At 36.9% G+C, this 20,398-nt stretch overlaps 2 protein-coding genes across 2 annotated transcripts; one reads left to right on the forward strand and one right to left on the reverse strand.

Moving 5' to 3' along the window:
• Positions 1-561: 561 nt before the first annotated feature.
• On the forward strand, positions 562-9,345 carry LOC146139561 (uncharacterized). Its single transcript, XM_083391644.1, has 12 exons — positions 562-873; positions 1,206-1,326; positions 1,796-2,045; positions 2,521-2,624; positions 2,842-2,941; positions 3,035-3,150; positions 3,445-3,626; positions 3,941-4,011; positions 4,213-4,307; positions 5,506-5,648; positions 6,576-6,664; positions 7,385-9,345. The coding sequence occupies exons 1-12, from the start codon at positions 720-722 to the stop codon at positions 8,564-8,566; spliced, it is 2,607 nt and encodes an 868-aa protein (XP_083247770.1). The 5' UTR covers positions 562-719; the 3' UTR covers positions 8,567-9,345.
• A 3,690-nt stretch (positions 9,346-13,035) lies between these two features.
• LOC146139562 (uncharacterized) lies at positions 13,036-16,765 on the reverse strand. Its single transcript, XM_083392487.1, has 3 exons — positions 16,666-16,765; positions 16,309-16,482; positions 13,036-13,532 (listed from the first exon to the last, which is right to left on the reverse strand). The coding sequence occupies exons 1-3, from the start codon at positions 16,763-16,765 to the stop codon at positions 13,036-13,038; spliced, it is 771 nt and encodes a 256-aa protein (XP_083248613.1).
• Between the last annotated feature and the right edge of the window lie 3,633 nt (positions 16,766-20,398).

A 20,398-nucleotide genomic window follows, 5' to 3' on the forward strand; every position in this document is an offset into this window, starting at 1 on the left:
TTACGATATAATACAAGTTTGTTTTTAATTGGATAATTACTTATAAAATTTTATATCAAGGGTGCATTCTGTAGCAGATACACACCCAAGGTTTTTAGAGCAAGTTTTGTGAAATAGTTGTGATCCGACATGATCAACAAACAGTAAAGGTTGCATGACGAGCACTTTATGCAAGCTACACCCCATGTAGAAATTGACAATCGTTGCTTACAGCTTACTTTTTAGATCGGTCATGTTCTGTGTGCATTTGCATGAAGTTGTCAAAGTACGTTTTTTTGTCATTTCTATTTGCGACGTGCGTGCATTAAACTTTTTTTGTATTCGATATTGTCGAAACAAAAAAACTTTTTATTTTTTTCGTTCGCTTTATAGATATTTATATATACCTATTAAAATTTTATAATTTATTATTCTACTTTCCGTTTTAAGCGTCTCGATATCTTAACTATAACACCCCTTTCGAAATGTCCTGCCTGTAGTTTTAAAAGCCAAAGGAAGCTAATCGATGCAAATCTCAGTTCCTGTTTTCTTCTTTGAAAATAATTCGCTTTTGTAAACCACAAGGTAAAAAATGTTATAGTGTATAAACCTGCATAACAATTTTTAGGTATATTACCTAGAGTGAAGTTGCAAGCTTAAGCGGAAGACAGTAATATACATCTCCTTACAACGAAAATTAGCTGGGCAAATAGAACACTCATCGTCGCCGTGCTTTGGCGATGTCGGTATTTGAGGATCCTGCTCTATTTTCGGAATTCCAGGCCACCAACAATTGCAGTGACGATGATAATTCAGACGATCGTGACAGCGATGATGAAATAAATACTGCTTTGCAGCAATACCAACTGGAAAACCAAAAGCTGAGAGAAGAAAATATCCTTTCTTGTTCGAAGAAAAATAGTTATGTATTTAAATTAAAAAGTGCTGGTCTATAGAATCCTACCACTTTTTTACAGTAACAAAACGAGTTGTTAAAATGTAAATTGCAAGCAAGAAATAAATATAATAAGACCCACCCAAACCCAAACACTAACTCACACCCTAACCAAATAATTTTAGGAATATAAACATCCGGGTGAAAATGTGGTTGCATTTTAGATCAGCGCCAAATAGAATAACAAAAACGTTTAACCATTATGATATGCTATATTTTGTTGATTTTACCGTTTAAATTTAGCCAGATTTTGCCTTGACAATTATCTTACATGATGAGTTGAGAAGGACTCTTAGAATCATTACACAGCCCAAAAATATTAAAGTTAAGGATTCGCAAAGAGATGGACCAGTGGCACATGTTCTTTTGTTCAACAACACATTTAGCAACAGGTAAAAACCCTAATTTATTATTTTGTGAAATGTATTCTTTTACACGGTCTTCGTTTGGTTGAAAAACATATAGAAATACTTCAGTCTAGGAATATCTTTTGCCGGGTACTTTTTTGTTGATAAAGTAGCGCTTTATGATCAGCATTTCTGTGATAGGAAATATTTTATGCCAAAAAACTGTGAGGACTGGCAATCGTGGCCTGGATAACTGCATAGATTGACGGTTGTAGGTCAGATATAAGATTCACGCTGTACTTTGTTGACTTCATTATTATTAAATGAAGAGAACTTCATAAAATCATTTGGATTAAAATTTTTGTAAAATGTAAAGAAGTTTTAGTAAGCATAAACAGGTTTGCTAACTAACAAATTGTCTGGTATGTTATTTCATTGCCTTATATATTGACAAGTATTACCAGTATTGGATTTAAAACCAAATTCAATTATCTAATTGTTGGCAATTTCCCAGGTTTCAAGTTGAAAGCGTGAAAGATTTCTTTCGGTGTGTTTCTTCCAAGCATACACGGCAGAATGAACACAATCCCATTTCTGCTGCACCCCAATTATCCTCGTTTCACTTCCCCCCTCGGCAAATCAAGGACTACAAGAAGCCCTTTACCAAAGAATCGAAAAGAATCCCAAAAGCTTTTGTCGTCACCCGTAGTTTGCAGATTTATGATGAAAACTTTTACCTGGACCAAATCGGAGAACCTTTACAAGTGTGTATTTTATTCCAAGTGTTTTGATTTTTTCATAAAATTAACAATCTGTTCAAAACCTACTCTTCTTAATGTACGCATGCTAACCTGTTATATCCCTTTAACTTTAGTTATCTTTAAAATGGCAAGCACCAATATTTTTGACAGCTCACACATTTTGTATTATAGCCAACAGTCATTTGTTATAGTTCAAACCTAGTGATCATTAGTGTGAGGCCAATGTTTAGTCTATGTCTATGGTGAACAATTCTTTGTCTATTTCAAAACAGTGATTTTAAAGAGAATTTTTGTCACAACCTTAGATGTGGTTCAACCATAGATGCCTTAGATGTGGTGTCTGATTATTATTAAACTATTTATATTTTTCTAATTATTTTATCTATTTACAGGTTAACTTCAATGTGTTGTGTTATGCCCTGTAAAACACTAAACCTTTACTAGAACTGTTTGTATCAAATGCCTCTTTTAAATGCAGGACAACAGCACAAGTAACTTCCTGATACCTGAGTACGAACGGGCACGACTTGATCCTCTTGATGGCGAAACTGCAGTTCCTGAAAGTGATCAAAACTCATACAAGTAAAGACTATTTTTTGTTTACTATTTTATTGCTGGAATAACAAATCACAAAAAAATAGTTATATATACTGTTTCTCAGCAGCTTTATTTGGAAATAGATCAGTTAAAAAGTATTTTAGACACTAGTGCCAGTTGAATGTCCAATGTTTTCTATAAACTGGCCACTTCTGTAAAAAAATGCAAGGTAATGTATTGATATAATATTGCTTTTAAACAGCAAAATCGGCCGAATGTGCTTTAACTGTGGAATGAAAGATCATCAGTTGAAAGACTGTCCATCACCCAAAGATTTTAAAAGTATTAATCAAAGAAGACAGGTAAGTTGATCTACTTATTTTTCCTTTAGTTAAAATCTATGATTGTTGTGAAACTATGTATATAAAAGAATAATTTTTTTTTAATTTTTACAGCAATTTATGGACAAAATCTCCAATTCACCACAAGCTGGTGTGTCAAGGTACCATGCTGACAAGGAAATTGATGAGAACGATCCAAGGTTTGCCGACTTCAAACCTGGTGTCGTGAGGTAAAATTATAACCTAGTTTAGATTTAAACATAACACAATGTGATGTTGTTATAAATTTTAAGAAACTGGCAAAAAAAACTAGGTGAACAATAGGCAGAATTTGTTTTTCATTCAGTTGTAACAATGAGTTAACAATTATATGACGATTGATAATAATACAAATAAGTAATTTATTACCGCAAGTTTAGAAACAAATTTAGGAATTGATATGTGAGGCCCATCAAAATTAAATTGAATAAAGCACAAGTATGTTGTGGCGGCGCTGAACATATTTTTCAACCTTCTTTTTGCAGTGAGGCTCTAAGGGTGGCGCTAGGGATGGGCAGAAAGGACCTTCCTCCCTACATCTACCAGATGAGGTTGCTGGGTTATCCTCCGGGACACATGCAGAATGCAACCTCCCCCGCATCCGGACTCAGCCTGTACAACGGCGACAAGAGTCACACTGATGAAAGCGATGTCGATATCGGAGAAGGTACGACATGAAATACTGTCATGCTCATTTTGCGTCTGATCAATGTATAGTAAGGATTTGTGGAATTGAATTTGGGATGATGAAGTTTTTTTTTCTAGGTTTTGCAGTGAATTTTTGTTGATGAACTTAGTTTTAACTTGTAAGTAGAAATAAACATTCAACTTTTCCTGACACTTTCTCGTGACAATTGTGTATGAAAGATTTATATGAAAAGGCATACCGTTGGCAACAACAATTTGTTGCCAACAGTATCTGAATTCATTATTGAAAAGTCATTGTTTGGGATGCTCAAATAATTTGTTATGTTGTCACAGGCTTCGTTGACATTGAAAAGATCATTGACTATCCAGGCTTTAACATCGACCCCCCCAAGAACGTTCGTGACGTAAGAATTTCCTTTTTTGTACTTATTAATCACGGCTCTAGTTTTACCACCTTACTGTATTATTACTGCTATTAACTATATGCTTTTATTTAAGGCAATGTAGTAAATATGCTTTTATTGAAATCAAACGTACGTCAATCGAGTAAGTCTCCTTAGTATATATTATTTTAAGATTTTGCAAAACTTAAACGTTGGTTATAGAACTACAGGGAACGCCAGGCGATGCCAATGGACCAACGCCACAGCAAAGAGGTTATGCTCTCTTATCACAAGCACAAAAACGAACTTTTGCGCAGGTAGGAAAAATGGCCGAACAACTAAAAGGCTAACATTTTCAATATCTTGATTTTTGGAACGTTTTCCGCAAAATTCGGTTTGGTTAGTCAGCTTGTTTTCAGGCCACGATCCCTAAAGCAGTGTTTCTTAACATTTTTTCGCGAACGACTTAATATTAAGATTAAGTATAATGGTAAAGCTTCGGCAACCCTATGCTCTTTAATAAACTTTTCGCTATTATAAATGAGTAAAACATACATAAGACAATAACTTTATTTAATTAGAATTATGAGCCATGCCTTCACACACAAAATTTTGGAGAAATTTTGGCTCAGAACCAATCATAAATCTAACCGTGTGTACTACTACAGTCATCGACCCAACCAAATAAAACGGCGACCCAATTTTCGGTAGCGACCGGTGGGTTGAAAAACGTTGAAAAATACTCTACAGACTAAAATCGATTGCATTACATTAATTTAGCCGGTCCTTTCGCGCCTAAGTAAACTGCCTTCGTTTAACGCTGACGCATACGATTCATCATCGAGGAAATTGTCATTCGATTTTCCCGCGTTTCCAAGCTTACAACTTCGACATTATACTATGTAATGCTAACTATTCTTTGACAGGACTGTGATAAAAAGCACGAAGTTGTCGCGACGGGGCTGAACGACGCTTGTTTTGGTGTATAGGATTAGATATAAACATAACACAACTACCAGTTTCAAAGACAAAAATAAAACCTACTAAAACTAATGTTTGCAAACCGACGGAGACAAAAGTTTTATTTTAGTTAAAGATGAGAAAAAAGTAAAACATTTTTACAGTTAAATTAGGGAACCTAGAAGAAAACATGACCGACAAAAAATTAGTACGACTTCAAATTCATTAACGTTTACGTTTTTATACTTTGTCGGCAATTTAAAAGTAACACCATAATTAAGTTTAAGCATTTCGAAATTGGACTTTGTTTTCAACAAAAACTATCCAAAGCGACACCAATTATAAACCGTTCGGTCATGGGTCGTTCAAAAGGCTTTGTTCACTTTTAACACTAACAAAAAATATAAACAATCGTAATTTTCATACATACGCGTGGGCGTTGGAAACAAAACGAACCGAGTGGAAAGAGCTTATGGCTGTTAGCAGGACTGTAGTTCCAAAAGGTACAAAGATATATATATCCAGTAGTATTAACGTACGAAAAAACGTCGACAGGAAAATGTCGCGGCACAGCGACGAACAAACTTCGGCAAAACGAAGACGACTGAACAAGAAGGACGTCGACCCCCGGCACGGGAAACCCCCCGAACCGAAAGAGGATGACACGAATGAGGTTGACATGGAGATTGGCGGCGAAAGTGAGTGGCAAACTTTACATTATGTAATATTTAATGGCCAAATCTTTCCGGTATGACCGTGCGAAATTTTGCCGACAGATCAATATAGTAAGAGCCATTTAAGTGATTAATTTCATGAAACGAGTCTACTAAAACTAAATATTTTAGTGTTGCCACGAAGTATATGTCGTTGATTGTCTTTGAATTGATTTGCGCGTTCAAAACTCTTTGGGCGACCTTCTGTTTTTCGAATTTATATTGTATGCATTGTGCAGCCTATGTGACGGGTTTTAAAAGTGACGTAGCACCATTTTTTTTACAATAATTATTGAATTGACCATGACATAAATAATATTATGTTTTCGAATTTAATATTTAAAATCGGCCGGGCTATCCAATTTTAGGTCTATGAAAACCTAAATTTGCTTTTTTAAGTCTTTAAATTTATTCCATAAAAATGTCCAGCAACCCAGTATTTTAGTAATTTAGAGAATTGCAATAAATCGGTAAAATAGTAACTGTAATAATGTTTCGTCATGAAATAACTGTAATAATAATTAAGCATGAATTGATTCGAATGGTGGCCAAGGATGCTATTAGTGACGAAAACGTTTTCTCTTTTGCCCTGATTATAGTGGTAATTTTTTATGAAGATGTATAAGTAGACAATGTAAGGTTTGGATAAAAAGTGGTTCGTAGTGATACTTATCTCCTAACCATTTATTTTATATAAGTTTAAATTGTAGCGCACCCCTCGTTTTTTTACGGAATAGTTAGATTCCCAGACCCCTATAGTTATACTCCTAAAAAATACTCTAATTACATAATTTTATAATAATTTCAATCATGGTTTGCACAATTTCTGTTACCTCCGTACAGTACACTGTTTTGGTGTATGAATCTTACTGCGGATTTGCTATATGTGTGATGTTTCTAACTTTTATTCAGGTCCGACTCGCGAATATTCAAAGCAGGATGACGATATCAAAAAAGTCCTGTTCGTTGAAAGCCCGATGCCGTGTACGCCTGAGCCTCAAGTAAGTTAGACAAGACCGCTTTACGTGGCCACTTCTTTTCCTAATCACTATTTTCGCATGACTGTTTCAAAGTTAAAAACGTCTAAAATAATCGAAGATGACACGGAAAAACAGTTTTAAACATTTTTTTATGACAATATTTTTTCATCCATTACTGGTGTTTTCAAGGGATGTGGAACGGATGAGATTTTTATCTGCATTTATGTCAGGCAAAACATCAGTTTCAGGCGAGATATGAAACCAGTGATGCTGCATATAGGCAAGAGAAAAGTTGTGCAATAACTGTCCAAGCGAATTTTAGTTAAAATATAAAAGCCAAAACATTCAATTCGGGATTGTTAATAAAATTACTAAGAAATCTGTGGATTGGGTTCTAAAGTTTCGACGCTACCTTGCTCATTTTAAAAAATTCACGCCTCGAAGTAATTTAAGTCGAGACTATAACCCTGATAATTTGACTTCAAGAAACAAAAAAGTGATAACCTTTTATGAGTTGGTAGGAGGGCGGTGTGACTAATAACCCTATAGCCTGACACCCAATCCCAATTTTAGGACTTCAGAATGCAGAAGAGTTCACTTTGTGTTTTCGTAATAAAATAACAAAAAACAACTAATATTTTTAGTGAAGGCTTCAGCGTTTATTAACGTTTGTGACGTGGAAACATAATTTTAATCAATTATCACATGTTGATTTGTGGAAAATCTATTATAAATTTTTAGGAGGACGGTGAAATTGAAGACGGCGAAATCGACGACGACTCGCGGCAAATCGCGGGAGACGAGCTCCGCGAAGAAGACTCTTCCGCATTTCAGGAGGAGGATCAAGGTCCGTCTTCCGAAGTGGCGATCGGAAACCCAGAGGAGGAAGAACTCTCCGGAGTTGAGGCGGGAAATTTAAGCGAGGACGAACTAGAAGTGATGCGCGAAAACATCCTCAAGAAGCTGCAGGAAGAGATGGCGAGGAACGGAGGCAAGCGTCCGGGGGAGGCGGAAGTCGTGGAGATCTCCTCCGAGAACGAGCAGGAGGTCATCTCGGTGTCCTCTTCAAGCGAAGAAGAAACGCAGAGGAGAAAGCGAGATGAGGAGGAAGTTATTGTGGTGGACTCGGCCGAGCAAGATTCGCAGGAAGAGCTGGAAGTCCGAGAGGAGGTGAAGGACCCACTTCCAAACGCATCCTGTCCTGAAAGGAGCGATTTTACGGATCAAGCTCCTCTGCAGGATAATCCTCCAGTGAAGAGGAGTGATGCGGAGGATTTCGTCTACCGCGACAGTCCGATGTCGCCGGAAGAAGATGTTTCTTCTCGTGGCTCATCGGCGACGCTCTTCAGGACGACGAGTCACAACGACAGGGACTACAGGACTTTCTCGGGCCGAGTACAGCCCGTTCCGAGTCCGAACTCGGAAAACAACGCCGCTTCTTTGCGAGATGATCAATCCACCGGCGACAAATCGGCCGGAAAAGAAGTAGACTCGAAACTTTTAGCATCTGAAGACATTCCCACGTCGTCCAACGGAAACGTGGAAACTTTAGTTACCGCAAATTGCGTAACACCTTCTACGGACGGCGCAATCACGGAAACGGAAAAAAGCGAGTACCCCGATCTCTCAACCGCGGAAACGGAAGAACTCAAACGCGACGACGTTAACGCGACAAGCGACTCGCCTATGCAGTGCGACGACGCCGCGACAGGCCTTGACAGTTGCGGCAATTCACCCGCCCCTGCCGCCGGCGCCACCACGGCGTCGCCGGACGTGGAACCGGGGGTTCCCCACCGGTCGAATTTCGCCAAGGGCGTGGCGCGTTTTGACGCCTACTACGTGGAGACCGAATCGCGAGGCGTGTACAAAAAGCTGCGCGGACTGCTGAAAAACTCGCCGATTCAAAAGGCCAAGAAGTCCTAGAGCTTTGATTACTAGACTTTTTGGCACATCTTTTACAGCAGTTCGACAACGCCGGCCTCCTAACTTATCCCAAAGTCCGCGAATAGTTTGCAACGCTATATGTTTATTTAGGTGCAAACAATAAACTAAAATGTTGACAAGCTCGTACATCGATCGATTTTTTTCCGCCATGTTGACAGCAGTATTAACGAAAACCCAAATTCTCTCCCCAAAGCCAACCAACAAACCAACATAGGTTTAAAGAAATCATTCTATCTGTCTGGCGGCCTTACAAGGGGTTTAGGTAATTAATGAAATAGTTTGCTTTTCGTGCGACCGTTTCATAAATGTTGGTTACCCTTATCTTTGAGACAGACTTTATTTGCGGTTTAAACGGGGTTTGTTGTTCGGGGATAAACAGCTCAACAAGTAAAATTATTTTAGTTTATTTCAAAATTACCTTCGGGAGATGATTTTGATCGATTTTAAACATGCGAATGGCTGACAGAAAACGTTATTTGAGTGACTAACTGAGCAAATCAACACGTGGACTGTCGTCACGTGACCGCGAACTATTTCGTTTGGTTATTAAGATATGTTACATGCCACTTGGTTTCATAACACTACGTATCGCCATATTGGATACCGCGTTACATTCTAAAGCGCAGATAATCACTTATGAAAAATATTTATAAAAACACTCTATAAAGAAACGATAAAAAATACTAAGTGTGGATGACAAGTCGGCCCAATAACTTTAAAATGACAATACGTGTCCAGTGTTGTAGTAAATTTTTTAAACGAGTTACTGTATTTTTTAATAAACTATTTTTTCTGTTCAACTAAAATGATAAAATTTATGATGGACTGACTATAGTAACTTTATAGCCTGACACCCACTTTCAATTTTAGGACTTCAGGAAAGAGTTCACCTTGTGTTTCGATAAAGAAACAATAATTACTCTGTGTTTCCGTAGAAATAAACGAAAAACAAATAATGTATTTGGTGCAGGGTACAGCGTTCTTTATACGTCCGTGCCGTAGAAAGGTAATTAATTAATCAATAGATGTTGATTTTTGGTACAAGGCGTTTCCACAACCTGGAGGCCCTAAAATACACAAAGTTTACATAAATATAATAACCAAATAAAACTTAAGTATGAATTATTTTAAAAAAAATGTTGTTTTAAAATTGTCAATATTCCACAAGGCCCAATGTGCCAAGTGTTTAAAACTTTATTATTTGGGTACTATTCTTGCGTATATTGACATTACAGTTTCGTGTAAACAGAAGGGATTCCTTGTATTCAATGATAGCCTACTCTAAAACTTCCTAACAATGCGAAATACAATAAATCGTACATCCAGAAGGCTTTAAATAATAATACAAATCATAACAAAAAAATTGTGAAAAAAATACGAAACTAAATTATCTGAACCGTCCAAAATATAAGCGGACATGGTAGATAGCGTTGAAATCGAAATTGTTCCTAAAATAATTAAAAAATACATATATGGTATCTTTTTAATTTACATATAAAGGAATTTATGGTTTATTACGTCTTTGTAAGGTTTATCCGGGTCCCTGTTGCCTCGTCCGAGATAATGGTACTGTGGGGCACGAGATTAGTTTAGTTGAGGTTTCTGACTCTCGTTTTAAGGTTGCTTGAAAGTTGCGTGCGTATAACTCGTTAGCCAACCACAATACCTCTGGTGATTATTAATTGTATTATATGATTAGCGAAACACCCAGTTGAAACTATAGAAGGCGGACAATCAACACTGTTAACAACACAGCGCTGTCAACCGCACAACACGTTAACTGAGAAGAGGTCCCCGTTTACAAGCGGATAGCGGCCTTAAGTAGCCACAGACAATCAAACTGCTGACCGCCGAGATAATCGCTGAACAGCACATTTAGCATTTACACTTTGGTGCGAGTAAACAATAAATCTGGGACATAAGCCGTTACAGCGCAAATTGTACAATAAACACAAAATCTCTTAGTCGGTAAATAGCCGTGCGCTACAGTACAATTAAGGTCCAATGATCACTTACTATAAGCAGCTACAGGTAGCGTTAAAAATAACAGATATTTTACTGCGACCAAATGATTCTATTGGAATAAGAACGGATAATGCCCTTTGGAGTGAAAGATAATTTAAACAAACTGATTTTTGATTTTTATGTTTTCAAAGAATTTTGATAAACTTTTTGACAGGCTTTGCCGTTTGGTGCCATCCAACCATAGAGCTTTTTTGGAAAATTTTAAACCTACCAAATCAAGGAAGGGCAGCTCACTAAAAATACCAAACCTCGATTTTGGTTGAACAATGATATTATCCAAAACACTGTAAAACATTTGCTTTCGTTTATTTTTAATCGAGGCGCGGTTTACAATATCACTGTCGGTAAATCTCAGCCCAAGTGTTGTGCAATTTTGGTCAAACCGTTCATAAAAACTTTGATCGCCTATCTGCTCACAACAGCAAAAATGTCCATTTTTTTGTTTTGTTTTGAAGCACTCTAAACAAAACATCAGTCTTATTAAAAATGCTCTTATTAAGCCATAATTAAAAAGACGGTCAACGATTTTGAAATCCATCGCTCGTATCCAGCGGACTTAGTTACCGAATCATTGTCCCACCTCCCATCACCGTCACCAATAATACGAAAAACTTTAAGCAGGTCAGCGTGATACATGTTACTGTTTGCAAAAATTTGAACTCCATATGTGGCCCAGTGGTCGGCAAACTGGGAGCCGCGGAGCCATTTTTAGTAGGCCGCAAGTTACTTTTGAATAGCTTAGTATTATCAGTTAGTTGTGGTTTCCACGCGATAAAACTTTTGTCATGTTCCTAAGATATAATGAGGTATTGCAGAGGCTCGTTTATCGTCACTTACATCATCACACACCAGGAAAGCATCCTTTACTTCATATGAGGTCTCACTGACATAGCGAAAAAAGACGGAGATCTGTGCTTTTTGCGTGACATCAGTCGTCTCGTCGACTTCTATAGCAACAAACGAGGCTTCATTGTTATGCTTTCTAACAAAATCCACCGTTTCGATCCACTGCTTTCAAAGTTCATTTTGTATACGATTAGATAAACCAGAAAACACTGTAGATGTATTCAAATGTCGAGAAAGTCTTTCATCAATTTTAGCAAAAGCATACATTACTTCAACATAATTACCACGATTAGAAGAGTTTGTGATTTTGTTGTTACCACGAAAGGCTAACTCCTGCGTAGCTAGGAAACATGTTCCATTAACAAAAACCTTCAAAATTTCTCGGTTTTCTCTAACTTGAGAAAGGTAAACGCTGATGCTTAGTTTCTGCTGCTCATTAAATGATAAATTAAATTCTTAAGTTCCAAGAGTCTTTAAAGTAATTTGATTTTGAATATAATTTTTCGATTTCTTATGTTTGCAAAGGCTTCTCTGTAAATTTTTTAAGTGGCAAACGCCTCCTTTGGTTCAAACATTTTCACTGAATATTGCAAACAAGAGACATCTAAAGCAGAAAAGGCGATTTTTTTACAGCATACTCTTTTTTTAAGCACGTACCAAGCTTTTGAAAAGTTGCGAGGTACTTTTTTTGTGCTGTCGTCTGATGCAAACCTTTTAAATCTTGAATAGGTCTGCATTTATTCATGGCTTCAACCTACGATTAAAGGTTTAGGTGTGAAAAATCTTTCTGCTTAGATACTAAATCTTCCTCCAATTTAGTTAAATCTTATAAAAAAAGAATTCTTTACACTGCAAGAAGTTATCACATGTCGTACACGACCACACTTACTTCGTACTACGCGGGCATTCCAGCTGAATGAAGAAAGGTTTCACAGGTATGAACGACTATTTGTAGAATGGCTTTTATGTTTTTCACCATATTTTGCGCAATGATTCAAGTGGAACAATAACGTTAACTGCGGCGTCTTTGGAAATATCCACTATCTCATACTTTTCTTCTCAGTCGACTTGCTTGCAACCTGATTTAAACATTGCACAAAAAGTAACTCGTTTTGGGTTTGGTATAGAACATTATTCACATTGTAGACAATAAAAACGAAAATGAAAGTGCACATTCAGTAACAGAAACATGAACAGTTATGGCAAATAAGGAATGTGGTTAAAAAATACGAGGGAATTGACGTCTATAACGGCGACAAATATAACATTTTCAGAGGGGATTTATGAACAAACGTTGTTAAACGCTAAGGTGACACTGCAAAAGCATCGCTACTAACAATTTAGTTGCATTTGCGTAAAGTCAGCCAAAAACATTTACCATAATGCGACAAATTCGACATTTTCAAAGGTGGGCAACATTTTCATTAACGCACTTAAAACACAGGTGACACTGCCATAAGCATCGCGACTAGCAATTGTGTTGCGTTCGCGTAAAGTCAACCATAAACGTTTACCAGTGCGACAAATTCAACATTTTCAAAGATGGGCAACATTTTCATTCTTGCACTTAAAAGCAGTTAGCTTTCCTGAAGTTGAGCGCGAACGGTTTCAGCGTTCACTTCGATTTTCTTGCTATCCTTTGACTTTCGCATCCAGATTTTGCCGAACTTGGTCCAGAGGAAGGCGATCACTTTGCTCTTGAGCAGCTGTCTGGCTTTGTAGAGCCACCCGCGACGCTCTTTGGTGAAGGATTCGTTTATGAACAGTGACGTCATGCCTTCGATTCCAAAGTCGGTTACACCGGCGAACCTCTTTCTCCTTTCGTGGATTAAATCCCTGGTACGAAAGTCTGCGAACTTTGCCACGACGATGGGGTGAAGGGGGTTTTCCCGGCAAGGCACCCTGTGGCAGTCAACGATGTCGTCGTCAGACAATCTCACCCCGAGACGTTCCACCAGCGATATTATCGTTTTCCGCAAATTTTCGCTCTTTGTTTTAGGAATGCCGTGAAACTCCAGCTTATCGCGCAGAAGCTTTTGATCCCAATCGCTTGCTTTACTTAGATTGTTGGTATCTGCAAATGTTTTGCTGGTAATTCGTAACTCTTGGTGTATTTTTTAGTTCATTAAAGCAATGAGTATATTAGTTAGATAGAAATCTTACCAGAAAAGTTTCGTTCGAAATGTATTTCGCCATCTTGATCAGGCCTTAAAAATGCAAACAATGTAAAATATTTATTGTTGGTCAAGTAAGATAAACAGTGTTATGTCATTGAATAAATTTCATTCGACTTACTTTGCTCAATAAATATTTGAAAAGAAAAAATCTATATCGTATACTGTATTTAACCTAAACTTGTGAAAAACATTTTTTACAATTTACGAAATAGGCACCCAGTGTTTAAGCAGATCAGATTCTCAAGATAGCAGCAGTAATAAAAAATTACAACTCTACCCAGAAAACCACACGTCTTTGAGTTGGTTATTGTTAACATCGCCGCTGTTCATATTGAGTTTCGTCACTCCATCAAAGTTGCAGTTAACGAACTGGTCTGTCAATAAAATGCAGCGAAAAGGTAACACCCTTTAACGTTCTGTCGATATTTATGACTTCGTTTCATACGCCAAAGAATATCGTACAAGGTATTGTATGGTTAACTTTAGATAAATTCACTAAAGACAGTGTTTAACACACGATATATGATGCAATAAAGTGTTGTAACGACTAAGTGCAATTAAGTTGATGTTTTCACAGGAATTTACTCGACTTAAAGCTTTTGGACAAATGACTAGGGTTAAAATGAAGTGTTCTCATTAAACATATGTTTTATACAATTGTGTTATTTATCTTAATTTATGCTCTCTATAAACAATTTACTTGCCATATGATGCATTGATGTTGTTTTGTTATTTGCATTATTGATCTATAATCGGACAAGTTCATTATAGATTTAGTTATTTAACGTTTTATTTTTATGACAAGAATTTGACTTCAAGTTGACTTTATGACTTGATTGGGACTTGCCTGGAAAGCGGATGACTTAGACCAGTGGTTTTCGACCTGCGGTCCACGGACCCCTTGGGGGTCCGTGAGAAAGCATTTAGGGGTCCGTGAGAAAGCATTTGAGGGTCCGTGATTACCTTAATGAATTTTAGAGAAAAAAAACGAAAAGCGATATTTTCACTTTAGATGCACATGTGTCAAGCTCAAGCCCGCAAGAATAAACTGTACCGGCAATCGGTATGCATTAGAATAAATCTATGCTGCTGCTGCCTACAGTGTGTATACTGTACATTGACCTTACACTACAATACTACATCAACCACAACGCATGTCGATTACAGTCAAATCAGGATTGGCTCGTCTAATACGTAGTACAAAAGCATGCTGTGCAGCCAAACTTTGCCTCATAGTGGCTGGAACGACACCACTGCTTGTAGTTGGAGACTGCGCTGTACTGGTAGTTAGGCCTGTAGATATGTACCGATAAGCATATAGGTAAATGGTATGCATAGTCATAGTCAAGCGAGCCCACCTAGGGGGGCGCCAAGAAATTGTTAGGGGGACGCGAGTTCTATACTTTATTATTTATTTTCAAAAAAAAAAAAAAAAAAGGTTGGGAACCATTGGCTTAGACAGTGTCTTTTAAATTGCTAATTATTCGAAAAGACTTGACTTGGACTATAGTCATTTAAAAAACATGGTAAAAACACTTTATCTATTTTTTATCTTGTTATTTGAATGCTAACAAATGAGCATTCCGAGACGGCTACCTACGCTCCACTCAGCTCGGCTGCCATTGTAAAGTAGGTATCTTAGCAATAACAAAGTATAGGAACCACTCACTTAAAACGACAGGTTCTTTATAAGCTTCGATGTTTTCCTCCCGATCAGACGTTGACTTGGAACCTTCGTTTTGACAAAAGACTTTTTTTGTGTTTACATAAAATCTTTTGACTGAAATGACAGAAAACAAACAGTCAATAAGTTAAATACATTAACAACTTTGGTACAAATATTAATTGAATTTTGCATTTTTACACGCCTGTTTTGTAACTCCTACAATAGGTTGCGGTCACCGGGTATTTTAGCTTATCAGTTCGAAGCAGATTTTCCCACAAAAAAGGTTGAGTTTTATCTAATTTATTCGAAGTACTTTACATAATACCAATAAGGAATAGGCCACAATAAAAAATAAAAAAAAATATTTAAACAAAATGAATTTATTTTAATTTGATATTTTTGTAACGGCTGTTTTGGCTTGTGCAGGTTGTGGCCACTGGGTGTTTTATCTCGATATAGATTTTCCCATCAATAAAAATGTATTTTTATCGTAATTATTCGAAACACAATACATATAATATACCTGCCAAGCATCAACGAAAATTGTTGAAAATGAATAAAGAGTTATTCGAAACGTCCAAAATGATACCTACTTCTGTATGGGCTTTGATATTCTTATTACGTCTTACTACAACCTCCAACCATTATGCTCCAAGGTTATCAGTTGTTTTACAAGAACAAACACTGATTTACTTTATGTCACACATAACACAAAACCATTGACAGTCACAAATCCAGGAAATTTGTTTATTGTAGATACATATGTGTAGTTTAATTTTTTTATTGTTTTATTGACATGGGCATTGGGCAATTGGGCATATTTAACTAATTATATGATGGCGTATAATGGTTAAAGATACTCGTTAGTTCTTCCCTTTAGCAACCCGAAATTACCCAAAAATACTATTTACGTTTTATTTAGCAGAAATGATGCAGACTTGAGTTATTCATTAATAGTAATGTAGAAGTCTAGTTTAATTGCTCAATAAAATATATTGTAGTTGCACCTGCGATATTTGCAATGAAGGGTGATTCTGGAATGTGTTGGTTGTTAAATTTGACTGTGACTGTATACTCGCCAGGTGCTGTTGGAAGGTAAGACACAGAGCATGTTCCATTCTCGTTTTCTTTACTAAAGATCTCAACCTTTGATGGGCCTTCTACAGCCAGGGCTAGATTGCCTAGTAAATGCCATAGTTTTATTTATCAAAAATACCTAAACTTGGCATCTCCTGCAATCTTTTTAACAGGTGGTTTAAATGTAATTTTAATAGGAAATTGTCAAATTAATAGTAACACGTTGAAACATATTAACAGTAGGCTACTAGTAGGCTACTACAGTAGGCTACTATGTGAGCATTTACCTTCACCTGCATCGTTGGTCAAAATTGTGAAGTTTGCTGGTTCATCAACTTTACCAGCAACCAAACCAGGACCAATGGCAGTCACGTGACCAGGTGCCATAACGTCTGCGTAAAACTAAACTGGGCTTCCTAAAAATATCAATTTACAGAAAATGAAAATAGACTTAACAATATAGGATGTATAATATTCTAACGCAATGCTCCGCAACCATTTTTTTACTTGCGGCACACCAACAAAGCTAACAAAATTCGACCCCACACCCACGAAATTTAATTATGAAGATCGACAATATACAAAAAAGCAAATATTCTAGACTGCCTAGAGCGAAAGGTGCGATTTAAAATTAAACGGGCAAAAGGCGCCTAAAATTTGATGTTTTACATTCTATAATCTTCTGATTTTGCGGTTTTACGGTCTTCCTAAAATATCTTAAGGCGGCCAATAAGGGACTCTAGTCATAAGACGATATTCTAACAACATCAACATAACGTCTAAATTGCAAAAAACAGCCGTACACAAAAAGTCTTAAACTCGTCGAAACAAGACCTAAATGGATAGAATAAAGCCTATACACGCTTTTACCTAGCCCCACACCCCAACCCCTAATCAATAAATCAACCTAATTCCAACCCCAACTTAATTTTAAGCCTAACCCATTACCCATCACTAACCCCAAACAATTAAGGGCAAACAACCCAATACCGAAACAGCGGCTTCGTAACCACTGTTCAAACTAGAGCGCCGAAACGTCGACATCAATACATCCGGTGCCAGACCTGTGGCCCCGATCGTCCCATGCACTTTTCTAAAAGTTTCCGGCGTTATCTGTCCATGTATAGGCATTATTCTCATAAACTGAAGAATTGTTCCCATGAACTTAGGACTATACAGATTTATTTTTTAGACGATTGTAGATCTTCTTCTCTTGTGGATATTATTGGGCATTTCCCTTCAATATGTCGTTGGTTTTAATACTATGGTATTGTAGATATGGTTGCTTTGTCCTATAAATTGCACCACAAAGTCCTATAAGTTGCACCCCTTGCAATACCGGATCACAGAACATTGTGGGTTTTAATAGGATATTTCAATATGACCTGACAATTGTGCTTTGTACTTTTTGGTATAATTTATCTATTCAAACAATTTCAAAATACATTCACAACAATGGTCTTCATTGCTTTCGAGCGTGTGGATAACCAGGTTAACAGAGGTGGTCTTGAGTAGGGATCTCGCAGAAGGGTTCGTAATTCCGTTACATTGTACTTAATTTGCATACTATTGTCAGTTTCAATTCTTTGTTTTTTATTTACCACGTTTCACATACGTTATTTCGCCATTTTAAACCATCCACATCCCCTCGAGTAATAAAAAATTTACAATAAATATAGCGACCTGACAATATGCCCCTTGAAATTTTACATTGTACCATGGTCATTGTCACCCTGCTAAAACATAGTCTACAAGTAACTTATCGTAGATGACTTATCTCGACTCGACCTTCCTAAAATTTAAGACTTCAACTATTTCGGGCTAGGTTGTAATGCCAGGTAAGCCTAGCCCTAGACACCCAACTGGTATAGGTGGTACCACGAAAGGGAACTAAGTTAACTGTAGGCTAAGTGTACATCTCACAAAATATTTTATAATCTCAGATCATATACAACACTGTCAACTAAATATGGTCACTTCAGCATTTTACTAACAACAATTTATGGGTAATATATAACACACCGCAAAAGCGATATATTTCAACATCGCGTATACCTAAATAATATATAGACACGCTTTGATATTGCGCCTTGTGCTATGAAGCATATATACGCGCTACATAAGAAGCCACCCAAGTGTGTCCGAAAGCTGACACAACCTGGAAAGGGTTTTGCCCGTGACGTAGCCACCGAACTACGGGTAAGCAATGATTTTACATGAATATATAACATAGTATTATTTGCTCAGTGCCATTCTTATTTTAAGGCCAGAAAATACTTTGCGTTTAACGCCTTTTTAAAAACGGTGCACCATGGAAGGTTACCAGACAAGTAGAACAAAAAATATAAGTATGAATTAGATTTTTTAACATTCTTTTTTACTCTCCATTTCGGCTTTTCTTCTTGATCCCACACTAAAAGATTATGATATATATGAGGCAATTATGTACCGGTATTAAAAACTTTATTAGAAAATACTGGTATTCGATCCGTGCTCACCATGTGCGTCACGTTGTTTTTAAAGGTCTAGAGGTGCGAACAGACGTAAAAAGGGTTTACACACATTAGCAAAAGAAGAAACACTAACCCAGTTTATTAGCCCTATCCAATAGCATAAATTCGACCATGGCGCAAGTAGGCTAATTAATACAAATCAAGTAAGAGATAAATACGCGACAAATAAGGCACAACAAATCATTTTTTTATTAAAACGATGTACACTAATTCGGCAAATCGATTGTTATAATTACAGTATTGCAATTGTCTATATGTTGGGGAAAACCCAAAACCTGCGTGTTGTTTTTCTTAGAGGCCGTTTTTGGAACTTTCAATTTTCAAATCCTATTTCTGTTAGTCGCGCTCCTGCAAGTAATAACAAATACAACAAAATGTATCGCTCTGCATTTAGGCAAAAATATCGTGATAAAATACCCGCTTCAGACATACGGATCGCATTAGATCAGAAGAATTGGCCGCCGTCTGTTAAGAGGGCGTTGCCGCCTGCTGCATTATGGAGGGCGCCATTGCGCCGCGAAGTTGTTCATGCACAACTTGAGCTGCTTCAAAGCTAAAGTGACATCAGAGGAAACCGGTCAAAGTAAGCGAAAGTGTAGTGGCGAAAAGGTTACGTAGGCATGCACAGATATGTTGGGGCCAAATGTCGAAATGAATTGTGCCGTCGATTTGTATTATAAAGCAGGTTGGTAGAAGCAATAGCACTCGGCCAGCAGTCGCTACACCAAATTTGTTTCCAGTGTCCAGTGATGCATTGAGTTTAAACACCGATTTTCAAAGTACGGTGTATTTGTATTTTTGGCAGTCGTTACTATTGTACAGCGCTATACTTTTAATAAACAAAATGCAGTAAATAAGGTTGAAAAAATGCAATCTGTTGACTTTACAAACGTGCAAGTCATATATGCATCAGAAATATGTGTTTTTTTTTGTTAAATTACTACTTTGAATTTTAGTTCAAGTAGAGTTGGACTCTTTAAATGGAATTTTTTTGTCCTGAACCCGTATAGTATACACATTTTGGTGGAAGTAAAAAGGGTTTTGTTCAATTGTTCAAACTTTAAGGATAAATCTAAAAATTACTGGAATACTATGTATAAACCACATGAAACTCTAAATTTGTCAGTTTTTTTATGAACACTCCACCAAAATCAGTTTATGCCAACTTGGTTGGTTGGCTTAAGTCATGATCTTTTGACAGATAGAAATGCAATCGATCCAAAAGTTTTACACAATTAAGGATATAAATGCAATTTCCTAACCTAATGTGTTGTTAGATTTAAAAATGGTAGTGCCTTCTATATACGATTGCTTACTTGGGATTTATTCATTTTTGTGCTGCCTGGTAAATTGCAACCATCGTTTTTTTGTGTTGATCCCATTTACCAGCATTTAAAACAGCTTGAAACAATTATATGAGTACAAAAGGACTTAAAAATGTTAAGTTGAAGTATACACGTATATTTATATTTTTTGAAACCAGTGCAACTTACCACCTTTGTATATT

This window comes from Ascidiella aspersa, chromosome 6 (genome assembly GCF_963924565.1).
Source record: "Ascidiella aspersa chromosome 6, kaAscAspe10.2, whole genome shotgun sequence".
NCBI lineage: Eukaryota > Metazoa > Chordata > Ascidiacea > Phlebobranchia > Ascidiidae > Ascidiella > Ascidiella aspersa.